General features: G+C 49.3%; 5 protein-coding genes and 1 non-coding gene across 6 annotated transcripts; 1 reads left to right on the forward strand and 5 right to left on the reverse strand.

Moving 5' to 3' along the window:
• Positions 1-561: 561 nt before the first annotated feature.
• ALT_5039 (uncharacterized protein) lies at positions 562-855 on the reverse strand (the record flags this gene model as incomplete). The annotated part of the gene is made up of 1 exon (XM_033558839.1): positions 562-855. One exon carries the CDS (start codon positions 853-855, stop codon positions 562-564), a length of 294 nt encoding a protein of 97 aa, XP_033414730.1.
• Positions 856-2,684: 1,829 nt separating this feature from the next.
• Positions 2,685-3,488, forward strand: ALT_5040 (YggS family pyridoxal phosphate enzyme; the record flags this gene model as incomplete). The annotated part of the gene is made up of 1 exon (XM_033558838.1): positions 2,685-3,488. The coding sequence occupies one exon, from the start codon at positions 2,685-2,687 to the stop codon at positions 3,486-3,488; it is 804 nt and encodes a 267-aa protein (XP_033414729.1).
• A 310-nt stretch (positions 3,489-3,798) lies between these two features.
• Positions 3,799-6,783, reverse strand: ALT_5041 (AP-2 complex subunit alpha; the record flags this gene model as incomplete). The annotated part of the gene is made up of 4 exons (XM_033558837.2): positions 3,799-3,912; positions 3,968-5,886; positions 5,945-6,279; positions 6,332-6,783. 4 exons carry the CDS (start codon positions 6,781-6,783, stop codon positions 3,799-3,801), a joined length of 2,820 nt encoding a protein of 939 aa, XP_033414728.2.
• A 691-nt stretch (positions 6,784-7,474) lies between these two features.
• Positions 7,475-7,562, reverse strand: ALT_t102. Its single transcript is given in 2 exon segments — positions 7,475-7,510; positions 7,527-7,562. It is a non-coding gene; the product is annotated as a tRNA-Thr (tRNA).
• Positions 7,563-8,033: 471 nt separating this feature from the next.
• On the reverse strand, positions 8,034-8,434 carry ALT_5042 (putative copper resistance protein Crd2; the record flags this gene model as incomplete). Its single annotated transcript, XM_033558836.1, has 2 exons — positions 8,034-8,209; positions 8,275-8,434. The coding sequence occupies 2 exons, from the start codon at positions 8,432-8,434 to the stop codon at positions 8,034-8,036; spliced, it is 336 nt and encodes a 111-aa protein (XP_033414727.1).
• A 1,331-nt stretch (positions 8,435-9,765) lies between these two features.
• ALT_5043 (homeobox domain-containing protein) lies at positions 9,766-11,498 on the reverse strand (the record flags this gene model as incomplete). Its single annotated transcript, XM_033558835.2, has 4 exons — positions 9,766-10,133; positions 10,195-10,838; positions 10,901-11,038; positions 11,119-11,498. The coding sequence occupies 4 exons, from the start codon at positions 11,496-11,498 to the stop codon at positions 9,766-9,768; spliced, it is 1,530 nt and encodes a 509-aa protein (XP_033414726.2).
• Positions 11,499-17,007: the final 5,509 nt, after the last annotated feature.

Genomic DNA, 17,007 nt, shown 5'->3' on the forward strand with positions numbered 1-17,007 from the left:
CAGTTTAGTAGACAGGAGGTCGAAAGGAGAGAAGCGAGGGGGAACAAGGAGAAAAAACGAGCCATCGTCATTCTTCCCCTCTCATCCAGCCAAGGGGCAGTAGATCCCTTCCACTCCCCTTCTTCGGCGGCCTTTTTTTCATTTACTTCGAGTATGACGCCGATCAAACGATGATATCAATGGAATGTTTCATCGCAAGAAAACTCAAGAGTAATCCTCAAAATCAAAAAGTCACATTCACTGATTATTTTGTTCTGATCAGAGATACCACTCTACAGGAAGTTTCTTCGAACACATGCCGAACGAGTCGCATAGATGAAGTCGCGCAGTGGATAAATCAACTAAATCAATGGGGTCTCGAGATCTGCTCTATGGATCGTGATATGCATCTAAATGAATACAGAAGGAGAAGCAGACAATGGTATCGTCACTTTTCAAGAGGAGCCTTCCAGAACACCACAAGCTTCGTTTGAGCTCCCCAAAAACACCGATCCCAAATCATAATGCATTAACATGACTGGCATCAATCCAGAAAGTGTCATGAATAGGGGAGATCCAAACTCAGAAGGTTCGCGATCGCAGTCCGCGGAGTTGGTACCACTTTCTCGATAACGTTGAGGTCTTCTCTTCGATTGAACTGTCCGTCGAGCCGATCTCGGAGTTGCGCTTAGACTTCTTCGTCTTCTTCTCAGACTTGAAGCCTTTAGTGGCGTGGTGGTGGCAGAAGCATTGCATATGTACCGTTTCGATGCTGACACCCTGACAGCCATTGCGCTTGCGAGCTGCGCAGAGACTCTGGCCCGAGTCTTCAGCGCATTGGCACCAGGCGTACTGGGTATAGTACTGCCGACACATGATGATTCAGTGTTTATGGACACTATATGACCTCTTCGTGGTCTCGGTGCGTGACGATTTCGCGCAGGTGAAAATTGGAGTTGTGATGGGTCCGTTCCGCAGACTTCCGATATGTTATCAGGTCAGATCAACGCGGCAAGCCAGTCGCCAGTGATGATGTTGTCTTCAATATGATTTCAGCTGTATAGGTCTGATGCGCGGTGCAATCTCAGATCATAAGGGTCGCGGCTCGTTGGAGATTGTAATGGCTGATGGTTAGAAATCTGCCATACAATGCTCTCTTTGTCTGCTGCGAGAGCCTCAGCTCAGAGTATCCGATTATTGACAGTCCAGCGGATATTTGTGGCAAAGAGAGCGCATAAAAGAAGGCGGCAAGGTGAATTGTGTTTTAATATATAGGTCCGGACGTCAATGTAGTCATGTAGGTTAAGGTTACAGAGATTTCGGATACGAATGGGAGCAGCAATAATCTAGGGTCCAGCCTAGATCTTCCAGAGGAAAAAGGTTGCAATGACAACGATAATGACGATGGCAGTGGTGATGTGACGATATAAGTGCAACAGAATGTAACTGACGTCAATATACACTGAACAAGTGCCGGTGAAACACTAGAGTAGCACTTTTGGATAGTTAGGACTCTGTCATTTTGGCTCCTCTAATACCTCCAGATCTACGGAGTACTTAATATTCAAATCCTTTACTGTAAGCTTTTGTATCTATTAATATTTTCCTCCAAGCAGTGAAGGCTTACTGGCTTATCAATGGTCCAATTGCCTTTTCTTCCAGGGCTAGACTCTCCCGGTGGGCGGCTGATTTAGGCGCCTGCATTTCGACACATGGAGATGGGACTACCTTACTGTTCAGATTGACTTTTGAATTTTTATTCCCTCCTTTGCAAGGTTGGAGGCTCCTGAACGGCCCATTCATTGTGAACAATGAATGGACATTAGCCAACTGCGCCTCATGCCGAGCAGTATTGTACTCCTTGGCTGTCAGCAGGCGGATGAAAGGATGACCGTCAAAGAAACATACAACATTTGTCTCAGTTTGAATCTTTGACTTGAATAATGAAAATGAGGCATACGAAAGTGTAGCCAGTCAGCCAGAGAATTGATCTAGGATGGAGAATGAATGGAGCCCGCGAAATTGGATGGACTGTCTCGCTCCATCTGGCTGTGGGCTCGCCGGACCACTTCGGTGTCAGAGGATGCAGGTACGTAGTACTCCGTAGATTCGGACTTCGTCCTCGTACAATGTCGTATTCCACTGCAAAACTGAACTAGTGAGGTCCCGCCAATCCGCCAGATTCCGCCCAGACTCAGACATTTGAATGATCATCGCCGATAATAATCAAAAGAGTCATGACGATGACGATCAGTTCAAGAATTCTGGACCTGCAGGACTTCGCCGGAAGCGGAAATGCTGAGTTTCTCCGGATAATATTACGCTAGTACCCATAAGGCTTAGCGGCAGGTGTCTGACACCGAACTGTCCTGTTACCGAGTAATCACGTGGCTACCTTGTAAGGCAGGCGTCTCTAACTAACTTTGGCTTAGTGTACTACTGGTGTAATTTGATGACTGAGGCATCACTTTCCATCTGCATCCACCGATCCTCGTATATCAACGCAAATTCATCACTGTTACCTGGCAGTTGTCACCACTATAAGCAGAATTCTTAATTCTTTACATACCTAATCAACTACAGTCCCTCAACCCCGCACTGCACAATCACACCTACCACACCAGAAAAGAGCTGATGCAAGGCTACCTCCAATGACTTCCACCGAACAACATCAAGAACAACCCTCACCAACATCAACAACAATCATGCCCGCCTCACCCTCCCGAACAGCAACTCTCCTCGCGAACCTCTCATCCGTAACCTCGCGCGTCAGCACCGCCGCCCTGAACGCCAACCGCCCCACCACAAAGCCCATCCGCCTCATCGCCGTCTCAAAACTCAAGCCCGCAGCCGATATCCTCGCTCTCCACAACCCGCCCACAAACCACCTCCACTTCGGCGAAAACTACCTCCAGGAACTCCTCGAGAAATCCAAGCTCCTCCCACCCAGTATCCGGTGGCACTTCATCGGCGGGCTGCAGTCGAACAAGTGCGTCACGCTCTCCCGGGACGTCCGCGGGCTCTGGGCGGTCGAGTCCGTCGATAGCGAGAAGAAGGCCTCGCTGCTGGATAGAGGGTGGGGGGAGCGGTCTGAGGAAGTCCGTGGCGTCGCGCACGAGGACCAGCTGCGTGTGTTTGTGCAGGTGAACACCTCCGGCGAGGAGAACAAGGCCGGGGTGGACCCGTTGACTGGTGCGGTGCCGCTTGCGCGGTTCATCCGGGAGAAGTGTGCGCGGTTGAAGCTGCAGGGAGTGATGACGATTGGGGCGATTGCGCGGTCCAAGGCTACGACGCCGGAGACGGAAAATGAGGATTTTGTGTGTTTGCGCGAGACGCGGGATCGCATCGTGAGGGAGCTAGGGCTGCAGGGTGATGATGCAGAGCTGGAGCTGAGTATGGGTATGAGTGAGGACTTTGAGGGCGCGATCAAGCTGGGGAGTGATGAGGTTCGTGTCGGAACGACGATTTTTGGCGAGCGGCCGCCCAAGTCCGAGGCAAAGGTGGTGTAGATGTAGATGACGGGGGAAAAGTGATGATTTACGAAATTTGCATTACGACGGGCGTTGCATCAGAGGAGGAGGACTTGTCTACCGGCTAGCCCTGCCGCATGGCTGGTGTAATATTGCACATATAATTAGGATGTGGCACGGCTTGATTACTGCTCAAAGCCACGAGGATATATGTACCTTGTTAGCATCAATAATTACATCAAAAGGTAATCTCGCCTTTGGAGAGAACTCCGGAACGAGAGTATTATTAGTCAGTCATAAGACCCATCGTCTTGTCAGCTGCCAGGTCATCGTAGGTTATCCCATCTGTTCATCGTGAGCCGAACATCTCATCCGATGCGCCTTGAGCCAGTTTCTGCTCCATCTGTTTCGCTAGTGCTTGCGGCACGGCTTCTTGCGTAGCCCGAATGGTGACCCGGAACATCTGCGGAAATCAATATTAGTGAAACGCGGGGAAGTCATGTTCAGTAAATCCGTACCTTGCGTTCATAGTTGGGCTCCAGCCGTAGAAGACATCCAGTCTTCCCGCCGTGGAACTGGTACACAGCACATCCGACGATGTTATTGGGATTGGGATCCACATTGTCCAGGATCCTCCAGTGGAACCCTTCCACAAGGCGGCGTGTAAAGGCCTCACTGACATTCTTCGCCTTGGCAGTGACGCCGAACGTGTGCTGCGCCTCGAGCGGGGGACCGCCAATCTGCCTCCACCGCTTGAAGAACTCTTCTGCCGACAGAGTCGACGGCTCCATGTAGCGGTGCATCAGCACGGGGAGTTGTAGGGTGTAAGCCTGAAGTGCTCCAGCAAGGTACGAGATTCGGATGGTGGGCGCTTCACTAAACGGCCCGTGAGCCTCAACCAATAGCGTCTGCTGGGTCTGGCCCGCGGCCGGAACAGAAGGCTCTGGGAGACTCTTGCTATCAATCTTCAGGTTTGGCGCCGCAGGGTTGTCCAGCGTAGTCGTCAGAGATCCGATCGCGAACGAGGATTTGTTCGAAATGTAGATCTTCACGACGCCCATGTGGCCACGATACTCGGACCGCAAGCCAACCTGGATTTGCGCATCCTCGAAGAGCACGCCTTCATCCGCAAAATACAATCTATTGTATCCTGGTTCCCAGTCAGGCGTAAGATGAGCTGCACTGGCCATGTTCGGCGGGGGCGCAGACGAAGCGCTGAGGTCAAGCCCGGCCAGGTCGCCGGAGGCGTTTGACGTCGCCGCCGACCCGTTGGCTCCGGTTTTGGTACCATTGACAATAGTGGTAAATGTACGCTTGAGGCCGGTGTTCTGTGCTAGGAGAACTTCTTTCTTGTCCGCATTAGCATCCTTGCCACCCACGACCCAAGTCTTCTTCTCGGTCGTGCCGGCCGTCTTCTGATGCAGCCGAGAGAGAAGAATAGAGGTACGCTCCGAAAACGGAGGCATCTCGTCACACACGGTCCGGAGGAGGTCATCTGTGGGAAGCGTTGCCATTGTCAAGTATTCAAAAGCGCGCTGCTGTAACTCGGTATCGGGTGAATGGCTGTAGAGACGGAAAATGTGCAAGAGTTGTGGCTTGATTTCGGGGAAGAGATTGACAAATTTAATGAAGGAGGATAAGATCATGGCGCGAGTGTTGTCGTTACTGGTGATCATCTTCCCTTGCAACGCCAAAAACTGCTCAATAGGACTCGAGCCTTCATTGTCGGCAATCAAATGACCAAATTCTCCCAGGACATAGCAACCGATCTTGACCAAGCTCTCATGGCAGTCAGTCTTCAGGTACCCTAAAAGCGTATGTGCGGCATATGCTTGTAATTCCTCGTTGTTGGTCACAATCTGGATGACTCGCTGCCATACTTCGTCGTTGACATGGTCGCCTGCCAAGGACAACAGCTTCAATGTAATGTCGATGTACCACTGAGCATCAGTTGCGTACTTTTCCGTCAGAATGGCAACCTTGAGTACCATCTCTTCTCGAATGGCATAGTCCGCGGTCTGCAGGTACCGTAAAAGTTCGTTCACGATGGGGGCGGCATTCGTGGTGTCGCACATGCTATAGATCAGGTCCAAGCCTTTGCGCCGCACGCTGATATCTCGATCTCGAAGCGAACCTAAGATTATGTTCTGGTGCTTCTTGATGGGGTCAAGAGTTTCAGCCCTGGCGGCGAAGTGTGTCATGGCCTCCAAACCGAGGTAGCGAACGTTTGTCTCTCGAGACTGAATGTATTTACCCAAACGGGACGATATTTGCATCATGAGGTTATGCTCGGTATCTAGATGAATAAGAAGGTTGATAGCCTCGAAGAGAATGGCATTTTGAGCATTGTTTTGCTGGACATTCTTTGGTGTATCCATGGCCGTGGTCATGATCTGTTGCAGGGATGCTCGAATAATCTCCCGGACGTGACTGTCCTCTGCAAAGGGGGTGAGCTTGAGGAAGGAAAGTCTGTATCATAAAGATAGAACACTTACGGGAGGGTGGATAGTACTGAAGTAAGCGCAGCAGTTTGACCTGGATCCAAGGACAGGGTACACGGTAGTAGAGATAATCAGGCGCGATTTCGTTGTCGACCACGATCCTTTTGAGACGCTGTGCAGCTTTGATATAGCTTCCCTTGTATTCTTCAGGCCTATCTTGCGCCAATGCCATGATGAGAGATGTGACAGACAAGGTAACACCCATGTCCGGGTCATCCATCAAAGAAATCATACGCTCGGCCCATTCGTTTTGCACGATGCCAGGGTATTTTCGATATAATCGAAGCAGAGTCAAGGCGGCCTTCTTCTTCACAAAAGCTTTAGATGTCCTACGGCCTGATTAGCCGCCACACTCAAGAGAAACAAAACAGCAACACTCACGGGGAAATCAGCAGCCGATGGACGTCCGTACTTAGCGCCTCCCCCATCTCCCGTCCACCAACATTGGCGACGGCATGCAGCGCCAAACAGTTGAACAGCTCATTATGATCAAGTAGATCTTTCCGGATACTGTTAACGACCAGATGTAGCAGCTCGTGCTGCTCGTGCAGGAATAGGGTTACAGCCAAATACCCAATCTGCTTCTCCGAATATTTATTCGACGAAATCAAGTTGACCGCCTCCAAATGACCAAAATCAACATCGTACCCCTGGATATAAACATATAGCAGTTTGCAGACATATTTCTTCTTCTGATAGCCGTTCAAGTTGCCGGCCTTGAACTTCTGCCGGATATTCGCCAGCTCCTTGTTCACCCGCTTCTCCTCGAGCTCGCGCGCTCGCGCATTACGCAGATCGGCGATGAACTGCACGAGACCTCGCATGGACGACATGGTGGATAGGGTGGATTATCCAGCACACTCTATGCTTTCTGAATACGGGTCGTCGATTCCTCACAAAAGCGCAAGACACCACGTCGGTGGGATTCGCTCAGTCGGACCGTGTCATACAAACATATCCCGGTTTTGGCGTTCACTTAGTTCGTCGTTATGAGGTATCCTTCTTCAAAGCACCTGGCACATGGCGCGAACGAGATGCTGTGCAGCTCTACCAGCACAAACAGGGCCCCGAGGGGATGGCTGCGACAGGGGGTAAATCGGTTTCGGGGGTAGCACCAGCAATTCGTGAACTTCGTCAGGCCAAAGGGAAAACGTCAGATAAGGCGCATGAATAGGGTTGAACCTGGAATTTGACCCATAGAACAGATTACAAGCCAAGCTCGAGGTCTTAAAATAGGAGTTCCATGTGCGGTCCGGGCTGCTTCAAGGAGCAGAGCAACCATTTCTCCGAGTTGTTAAGCCACTTCCGCTTCCGACCCGCCGAAGACCCACTGACGCATCAAGGATTAAAGTTGTTGCGATGTGGCGGTGCAGCACTCGAAGAGCACAGTACGTCGATCAACCAGCAATAAGCACGAATAGATAGGTATCTTTAAGCTTAAAAAAAATTGTGTACTTTAGAGCGATAGCTATCGCATAAGCATAAAATATGAGCAAAAGGAGCTCAAAAAGCAAAGGATTGCTATGCACCCACGCGGGATCGAACCGCGGACCTTTCCATTGCCATTTCTTGGCAGTACAAGTGGAATGCTCTACCACTGAGCCATAGGTGCATGTGTGTATTAGATAAGCGTAATGTGCTATATGACGCAAAACATTGGAAGCGCTTCATGTATGAAGTTCCTGCTATAGATGATCCTTGCTGGTGCTGGTGTAGAAAATATTAGTTGGCATAGAACGGCACTTGACAGAGAACGTTGATAGCCGGGTGAGACATGATCTTGGCACGCAGCCGGTCATAAGCATACTAATCACTGCTAGCACAATGTCCTCTGCACTATTCCATCTACCGGGGCTACAAATACGAAATAAAGACATTTAGAATCAAGACAACCACTTAGGATTGCATTATTGTAAAATCTTAGAACGAGTACAAGCTCAACCAAGCCGCCAGTAGCAATGCAGCCATAACGAATGCCAGCTATGATACAATGAATCCTCGAATTACCAAGCAAACCCCCTAACACCGAGAATAAAACCCCAGGCCCGAAAAAGCGTAAACGTCATCAAATGCGACAAAACACTCAAGCACGAGTAGTGAAATCAATTTCGATGGCTTCAGCCGCCGCATCAACCGCGCTGGCCTTCTCACAGGTGCAGGACGTGGAAGGTCTCTTGCCGCAGGGGCATGCATCTCCCATCACGGGGTGGTTCTCGGTGGCTGCGCGCTCACAGGTACATTGTCCAGCCGGACGGACTCCTACCGACAAAATCAGTCATCTGTTCTCCATTCGACAATGTGCGAATTCCAGCGTGGAGACTTACGGCATGAGCATCTGGGTCCGGAGATGGTGTTTTCGGTGGAGGACCTGTTGCAGGTGCAGTGGAGGGCGTTCTGTTTGCCGCAGGAGCACTTGGCCTGGGCTGCGCAGACGCAGCTTCCGTCACCGGAGGTTTTGCAGCAGGTGGAAGATGGGTGGACCATTTTGTCTTTTGTCTCGCTAGGGGGTTTCGAGTAGATTGTGCTGAAAGTCGAGGATTCTCTAAGAAGAGAACTGTGATGCTTCAAGTGCTTGTGAAGGTCGTAGGATGACGTATGACGTAACCGGAGCGACGAGGATGCTGGAAGCTCGAATAAAATTCAACAATTGCAATCCCAACGGACGAAGTACGGCAGTAGAACGAGCTCTGGAGAATGAATCTTTTGAACAAGTTATTGAATCAATGCTGATGAAAGCAAAAAGAATTCTCGCGAACTTCAGCAGTATTTATATTCTCGATTGCATGACCACGGCCTCCAACCTGGCAACCGCGGATTAAAAATGTCCACTCGTTGATTGGTCGTAACGTCAGATCCCGTGACTCAGCTTCAGCAACTCCGTCGCTTGTGATTTGCTGAAAAATCTGGGGTCATCTCCAGCGACAATGACTGGACGACCTGCGTCGAGAAGCTGCGAGTAATGGGCGACTGGTGGATGACGGATTACTTTCTACTATGCTCTGATTCGATGCCAGATTGTACCTTGATCTGCCTGCACCTTATTGCTGCCTCTGACTCGGGACAGTGAGGGCTAAGCCTGGCTCTCAGTAATAGCAGTCCATCTATTGGGCAACTGGGCTGGCTTATTCTTCATGGTCCTGATGATCAGCTACAAACTTAAGGTGTTTGATTGGTCTGACCTACCTTATTTACGATCAAGCTGACCCCCGTCAAAAGCTTTCATGTTATTGGACGAGGATACCGACATTCGAAGCCCTAAGTCATGCTTATCAGAAATGCTCCCCTACCTCTTATGGTTGGCGCAGGCTATATTGTAACAGTATGTATATTGTACAAAAGTGATCCTTCTGGCTATAGATCCCTGCGATGGAAACTCATCAGGGTACTTGCACAGATATAAAAAAAATCACAGGACCGCAGTGCGTCCCCGGTGTAAAATTGAATGAGGTGAGCCAAAGAAACACAGAGAGACGGACAAAGAAACAGACGCCATGCCATGTCCGCCCCATAGAAAAAGCAAGAGAAAAGTAAAAAGGTGAAATGCAAAGTATTTTCTCCCTAGGAACCGGGTTGTCAAATGCAGAGACGAGGTCAAACAAGAAAGAAGTGAGGATCATTGGACAGCCATTGGAAGTAGATGTGGAGTCCCATGGCCACGAATATTGAGCAGGTTTACCGATCAGCCGTCGCAGGGAGGATTATAAGAATGATTTAGACATTATGTTGGTCCGTTGTGCCCACTATACAGGACCGGAGCGAAGGTAGTGTTATATGGAGACGGAGGAATGGAGCGAGTCTTTCAGGTTGTTGCCATGTCACATGTAGCCGGCATAGTCGTAGGACGGGTTGCCAAATTTCCCTCGCATAGGGTCCAAGATCTGAGGCGATTGATTGATCCGGTCTTCAGTAGAGACGGCCACCTGGGGAACGTGTGTTGTGTCCGATGGGAAGGAAGCAGGGAGGCTCATACTCGAAGCGTTGGCTTGCGAATAAGGTAGTGTCGTTTGCATGCTGTACGGGTGATGCTCGTAGGAGTAAGGTCGGTAGTCAGGTGCATCTGACACTGGTATCGAGTGTAATGCGGGCATCTGTCGAGGTTGCATATGTGAGTTCATCTCTATGCTGCCAAAGCCTTTTGGAGCTGGCATAGTGAGTGTGGTTTGATAGCTGGGGACCTGCTGGTCTATTTGAGGCGCGTTAGTCTACAATACTTTCAAATGAAAAAGGAGAGGACGATCACATACTGTGGTTGTCTACGTTGTATTGCAGGGGCTGCTCCTGCTGGCCGGTAGGCGACACAGAGCCTTCCATGGGCCGAGAATGATCGTAGCCCACAACCATTCCATTAGCCGGTCTGGGAATTCCATAATCCATGGGACGGCGCGCGTATGGCAAGCCGGGATGGTTGAGTGGTTCGACTCCCGGCCTCGAGAACCTGCCGGGCAAATGCAGTCCTGTGTTGTATGAGACTTCGGAGAAGCTGCTGGACCTAGGGAAAGGGAAAGTCCCGCGGGTGTTTCGTTGTAGTTCTGGTAGCGTTGCTGCCGGTCGAGGTCCAAGGATGCCATGTTGGGAAAAATGATCGGGTGTCCTGTCAGGGCCAGCTGAAGGGAAACAATTTCCTGTGGTAGACGATGAACTCAGCGGAGAAACCACGTATTCGTCGTCATTGATACGTTGTAGTCCGTCCGTAAGAAGCATCTTCAGAGAATTAGAATCCGTACTCGACGTCATGTAGTTTCGGGGTGACGCAACTGGTGTCTCTGATAGTGTTTTGTTGTCAAATGGGGTACGCAGAACCTGAGTTGTGTCAAAATCATCGGGTAAAGCCCGGGACTTTAACATCCTCTCTCGATCGTTGCTTGTGAGTCGCTTGAGTTTGGCTCGCCTGAAACACATGGATTAGTGGACCGATCGGGCCAAGGAGAAATCCACACACGGGAAGAATACCTGTTCTGAAACCAGACTTGTACTTGACGAGGAGTTAGTCCAGGAATCTCCCTCGAGAGACGTTCACGGTGTGCAGCATCTGGGTGTGCTTGACGAGTAAATTCGCTCATCAGAAAACGGGTCTGGTTGTGTGTCAAGCTGTAGATCTTGATTAGTTTTCGTTTTGCTGAGCAACAACGCGAGCCACTCATAAGGATCAAGGTATTGTGAGAGCTTACCGGAACCGCTTCATCTTCTTTTTGTCAGTCTTTGCGTCAGAGGAGTTCTTCTGATCTCCTCCCTCGTCTGAAGATATGCCCATTGCGTCACCATCGTCCTTCTCATCCCCTCGTGCCTCTTCCTGAGGCTGCTTATTTGCTTCCAGCGTAGCTGCCTTTGGAGCAGAGGGGCTGGCTGGCCTTGAGACTCCAGAATGATGAGATTCGCCGTGGTTTAGCTGATCCAGCCGCATGCGTGACAGCGTCTCTTCTGTACCTCTGCTTTCGGCTTCCTTTGGTGGGGGCATCTCTGCCTCCGAGCTTCGTACATGATTAGACGTTGCCACAGGGTTAGTTGCTGAAAAGGCATTTTCAGCCTTGAGTACAGCACTTGGCTGCATGTCGACTGCCAGCCTCTGAAGCGAATGGCCTCCCTTCTCCCCCGGGTAGGGCAACCTTGGCGGGGTCACCCTTGATCTCGAAAGTACCTGTTCGCTATTCCAGGAAGTTGATGGTAGGTGGTTCGTGATCGCAGAGAGATGAGATGTAGCAGGAGGCGACAACGATGACAGCCAAACGCAAGGCCCACTGATTGACATGATAGAGAGGTCTCTTCTCACGTCAGGTAAGATTCGCTGTTGGCATAGGACAGCCAGGTCGAGGAGCTTCTTGAAATCAGACTGTGGGAGAGCAACAGGATCTCAGGAGAGAAGAAAGGGTGTCTTCCAATATCTTGAAGTGAATCAGAAGCGTACCAGGTGGGTCTCAAAGTAATGTCCGGGCGCTTGCTGAAGAAGCTCAGGACCTCCGAGTCGGGTCCGTCAGGCAAATCAGAGGCGAGGACAAAGTGAAATAATACAGGGGATGTACTGATATGGTACCACAGTTCGGTCCAGGATGTTCTCCAGGCAATATCCAGTGCGCGTCAAACGAAACAAACCAGGAAGATAGATATATAGTTGTGGTTGATTAAGGAGAATTAAGGAGCACCACGATGCCAGGTGAAGAAGACTGTTGCCTCAAGGCTAATCCTTCTCCTATTTTGCCCTTCGACTGGACTTAATATGTGTTCGTCCTTTTCTCCGAAATGATAAAGGAGAACGGCAGATATCGATTGAGACCGAGGGCCAACAGTAAAAGAATGGAGAAGGATCCGCTGATGGGTCCTGAAAACGGCCGGGGAGTGACCGGACGGTGGATAGGTAGACTGGTAAGTGTAGAGGGTTTATAGTAAATATTAAACAACCGACAGTGCGTAGGTGGCCAGGCGAGAACAGAACGAAACCAACAAAAGTGGAAATGAGCAAAACGGCTAATCTAGTTATCAAATAAGGCCAGTATCGGGGTGAATCATAGGAGATTAGACCAAGCACAAAGGCACAGTTCGAATCCTAAAGTGATCCACCGGAGGGCCCAAAGTTTGCCAGTCTAGTAGATGAGGATGATGCTAAGGATGCACCAGTAGGCTCAGTTAATTCCTCACTGCCACTCATTGGACAATCAGCCAGAGGCGTGCTTACCTATGATGCTGAATGAATGTTCATGGGATTCAGACCGAAGCCCCTCAGGCATATGCTATGGGTACCCTAAAGGAGATATACTAGGTATCTATCCTTTATGGGTCAAAAATTCTACCTGAGGGGGAGAATCGGGACTCGAAAAAATAGATATAGTACACACATAGGATAAAATCCAGAAAATTAAAATAAACCCAAATAAAACAACCGCTTCAGGGCCCATGGTACAGACGATACAAACTCTAAGAAGATGGACGGGCCATAGCTTGATGGTTCGGGAGACGGAGATCTTGGGCCATGCTATCAATGCTACGAATACCACTAAAATGCTACCGCTTCTGATCGCCCTCTGGTGGCGTCGTGTCCGGAGAAGTGACGATCGGTGTCAAGTCTAGGACTTGACGTTAGGCTAGGTTGCAAGTGACAAAAGAGGATAATAGTGGCAGGAAGTAAACCCGGAAAAGGGAAAAGGAGGGGAAGAGGCAACATATACACAAAGATGACAGGGAGAAAGTGGCGGCAAGCTGACTGGACCGGGGACGGAGCAATTTCTCCACGTCGAAGGCCCGGTGATGTTGTATTCTGTCTTTTCTGATGGATACAACCGGAAGGCTACTATGCAAGCCTAGGGTACTATGACTAGGGAGATGACTCTCCTAGTCTCAAATTTCAACAAGGTTATTGTTACCTCTTTTTGTCACCAAAGACGCTACAGATCTTGAGTCGACTGTCGGGAATTGCCTCGATATCAACTGTGAACTCACCTACATAGAGGAGGAAGATGGAAATCCACCCTATGAAGCGAGGCGGGTATCGCAGGTAGGCATGGTGGCGAACTGAACGACGACTCATGTCAGACATGTTTAGATTATCAAACTAATTTTGACAGCAGAAAGAACGGGAGAAAGGAACAAGAAAAATAAAATGAGACATACTCACATGCAACGGCAGTATGGAGGCTTTGACTATCTCTGGTCGGTAGGGTTAGTGAGACTGGACTAAACGCGAGAAAGTTCACGCTCGAGGTTCAGGCGCTCAAGTTAGAAATTAGCAGATGAGTACGACAGTAAGCTAGACAGCTAGAAGAAGCTACTCTTGGGCAACAAGCGTCGTTGTATGAGAGATATTCCCTTTTTTTTTTTTTTTTTTTTTTTTTTTTTTTTTTTTTTCTTTTTTTCTTTTGTTTTCAAGGGACTGAAAATGCCGCTCCCTCCTGGGAAGTGGCACCAGGAAGACGATTTGCGGGTCATTGAAAGCCTGGAACAGCAGAAGCGTCGTTCTAAAGACGCGCATCTGACTGAAGAGGTGCTTTCTCTGGCCAACGGTTGTTTAAAAGGGTAAATAGACCCTGGTTGCCTGACTAGAACTGGTGCCGAGTACGGTCTCTTACGCAGTCGCATGAAGGGAAAGGAAAAGTTGCAGTAAACCCCTCTGCAACCTGCTATGCAGCCTCTGTCCTTGAGTGAAATACCAATTCCTCTGTTAACCGTACTCCGTACTGTATTTGAAATCCGAGACCGTGTCAGTAACAAACCGACAACAATTCGTTGTCCTTTGGGACACCATGTGGAAGACGTACCGAAGACGCTAGCAATGCGTTGGCTCCATAATCCGCCGGAGACCCGGGGCGGCCGCCTGTTCCAAGTCAAGCGAGGAGATCATGATACCGTACATCTTCCTTTAGTTCGTTTAAATTTTTTTCTTTATGGTCCCGAGGATTCTTGGTTTTATTTCTTTCCCCCTTTTTTTCTATTGTTCTTGTATTTCTTTCTCTCCACATTCGTGGCTTGGAACCGAAAGACACCACCGAGATCTTGTTGACCGGATTGATAGGCAATCGAAGAGACCGAAAGAGGCAGTTGACCCTTGGCGTAGTGGAGCCAGTCGGTCAATTTAAACTTGAAGAGTATCTAGTACTCCGTACCTAGACATATTTAAACACCCTCCGGGTCATGTATGAGCGAACCCTGAGACATTGCACGCGCACTCATTAAGCAAGAAACACTTACTGGACTGTATGCAACAACAATCCTAAAATGTCTGCACCCTTCACAGGCATAACGACCAGTGTCGATGGTATTTGCAAATACGCGCAGCGCATGCATAGCATTGCCTGCGGCCTGCAACTAACTGGATGTAGAACTAGGAGTCTAGGACAGTACGTATGTGGGAATTTTGTCAGTAACCAGTAACCTGATTCAGTATAGTTGGCTTTTGGCTTGCGAATAGCTTGGATTCGTGGAGGAGCATGAGCTATTGACCGAGATTCCAGGCTGCTGGTGTGTCTTCGACAAGCTGACAAGGGTCACGACATCAATGCTCCCATGTAACGGGCGGGTGCACCTCAGGAATGACCACCAAGAGGACCATGCACCTAGCGACGCGAGCCTGCGAGATGCAGAGAATGAACCAAGCGTGGCACTAACCCGAATAATAATCAACCCGAGTTTGCAGCTAATCAATAAAACGGTTTTGACCATGGCCGCCTCATGCGATTGCATCCGTTAGTATCTAGTGCATAGATACTCTCCACCTTGGTTCTTCGAGGAGGGGTGGAGTGGATCATGAGAATAAAGAATAAGAGATAATCTCCACCAGGAGCTTCTATGAAACATCCGTGTCAAGCCCATCCAGGAGGGCGTATCTTTTAAGAAAATTCGAGAAAGAAGGAGGAAAACATCTAAGATTTGAAATCTAATTGGCCACGGTGGACGAAATGAGGGTAACCAGGCTGAGGACAGGCAACGACAACTGATAATACAGAATCAGAGAACGCAAAAGACTAGATACGTAGTGTGGAATAATTGATTTTAAAACGATGGAGTTACCATTCCCGAAGATCGATCGTTATCAGCACCGTGGTAAGCTGGCCCACGAGCAGTGTCTGTTGATATGATTGAAGGAGAAACTGCGAAGTTGGAAAAACAAATGGAGGACTCTTCCGAAAGTGGAGAGAAGGTGGGATCTGTGGGTCAGGTTGCGTCTGTCACTTCAGCGTAACAATCAAATACGTAGCATCACTTCCATGCATGGTAAGGTATGTAAAGAAGTAAGGTAAGGTAGGTATGTACTATGTATGTATGTAGGAGTATTGACTGGATACAAAACCATGAAAGGGCGGCTAGACACAGGGGAAGCGAGCAAGGAAAAGGGAGAGGGGGAGTGGGAGGGGAAAAAAGAAAAATCATGCACCTAAGGTTTCGAGATGCATGAATTCTTTTAAGCGAGGACCTTAGCAACTCCAAGGAAGCAATTTGGTTCTGAAGTCCGGTCCGCACGCACCAGTTATGCATGTCAAGCTAAGAAGTCCCGAGTACGACGGTGGTGGCTTGTGTTCTACGCCAGACCGAGGGGTTCCAGGAGGAGAATGGTCAGGGAGCTCAACACCACCTGGACAATGCTGGAAACAGCACACAACAAGATGCATCGCAGTAACTGATGCCCATAATGGAAGAATAACGGATGGATAATGATATGACACACTTACGGACATATTTCGTCCTCCGTGCCTACGTGGATGAGACAAGGCCGGCCAAATAATTTCCGCCAGCCAACAGCGGAGGATAGTCCCATTTGGATCAGCCAGTCATGACCATGGAGAATCCTCGGGTAATCCCTGATCGATGATCGATGATTGACAAGAGGCTGCTCCATACTTCGTAATCGTACCTAAGACCTGGTCTCAGTCGGATCGGGTACTTGCTCTTTTTGCACTTTAGAGTCGGACTACTGACAAAAGTGGTGTAGTGATGGCACTAGTAGGAGGATGTAACCACAGTTTCCACTGTCCGGTGGGAGTGACGGTCCGGCAGTACCAAGCTAAACTTATCTTGTTGATAGTCCTTGGTTAGTTCGTCCGTTTGTGAGGAAGAAGGTTCCAGGGAAATACGGAGTATGCAGATAGGTGAAGAAATCATATGCAGCCTCGCTTGTCAAGAATCTTATATGACGGCGGCGCAAAACTCTCGGAGTTCTCGCTTGAGATCCCGACTACAGCGCTGTCCCTGTCCGATTTTATCCACTCAATGATTGTAGAGCCGCCGGAGCATTTAGCATCTGTAAGGTACGGACGGGTTTCAACCTAGATCCACGGTCAATACAGTACTGTGTATGAAAAAGCCTAGTGCGTTGCTAGGAACAGAACTGCAGATCCCAAGATTCAGCAAGCTTCACGGGGATAATAGATATGGCATGATCCTTGAACAACTAGCCAGGAAGCATTGAGATATTGAAAAAAGGAAGGCAGTGTCAAACACAAGCGCTGAGCCGTTGACAGAAGGCTGAAGTGGATCGAGAAGTCCACGGGTTAGTTGAGGGACGATCACATCAGAACGAACGATCTCTTCCATTATCCCTCGTACCTGGTAGACAAGACGATATACCATTGTTCATG

This window comes from Aspergillus lentulus, assembly GCF_001445615.1.
Source record: "Aspergillus lentulus DNA, contig: Alt09, strain: IFM 54703, whole genome shotgun sequence".
NCBI lineage: Eukaryota > Fungi > Ascomycota > Eurotiomycetes > Eurotiales > Aspergillaceae > Aspergillus > Aspergillus lentulus.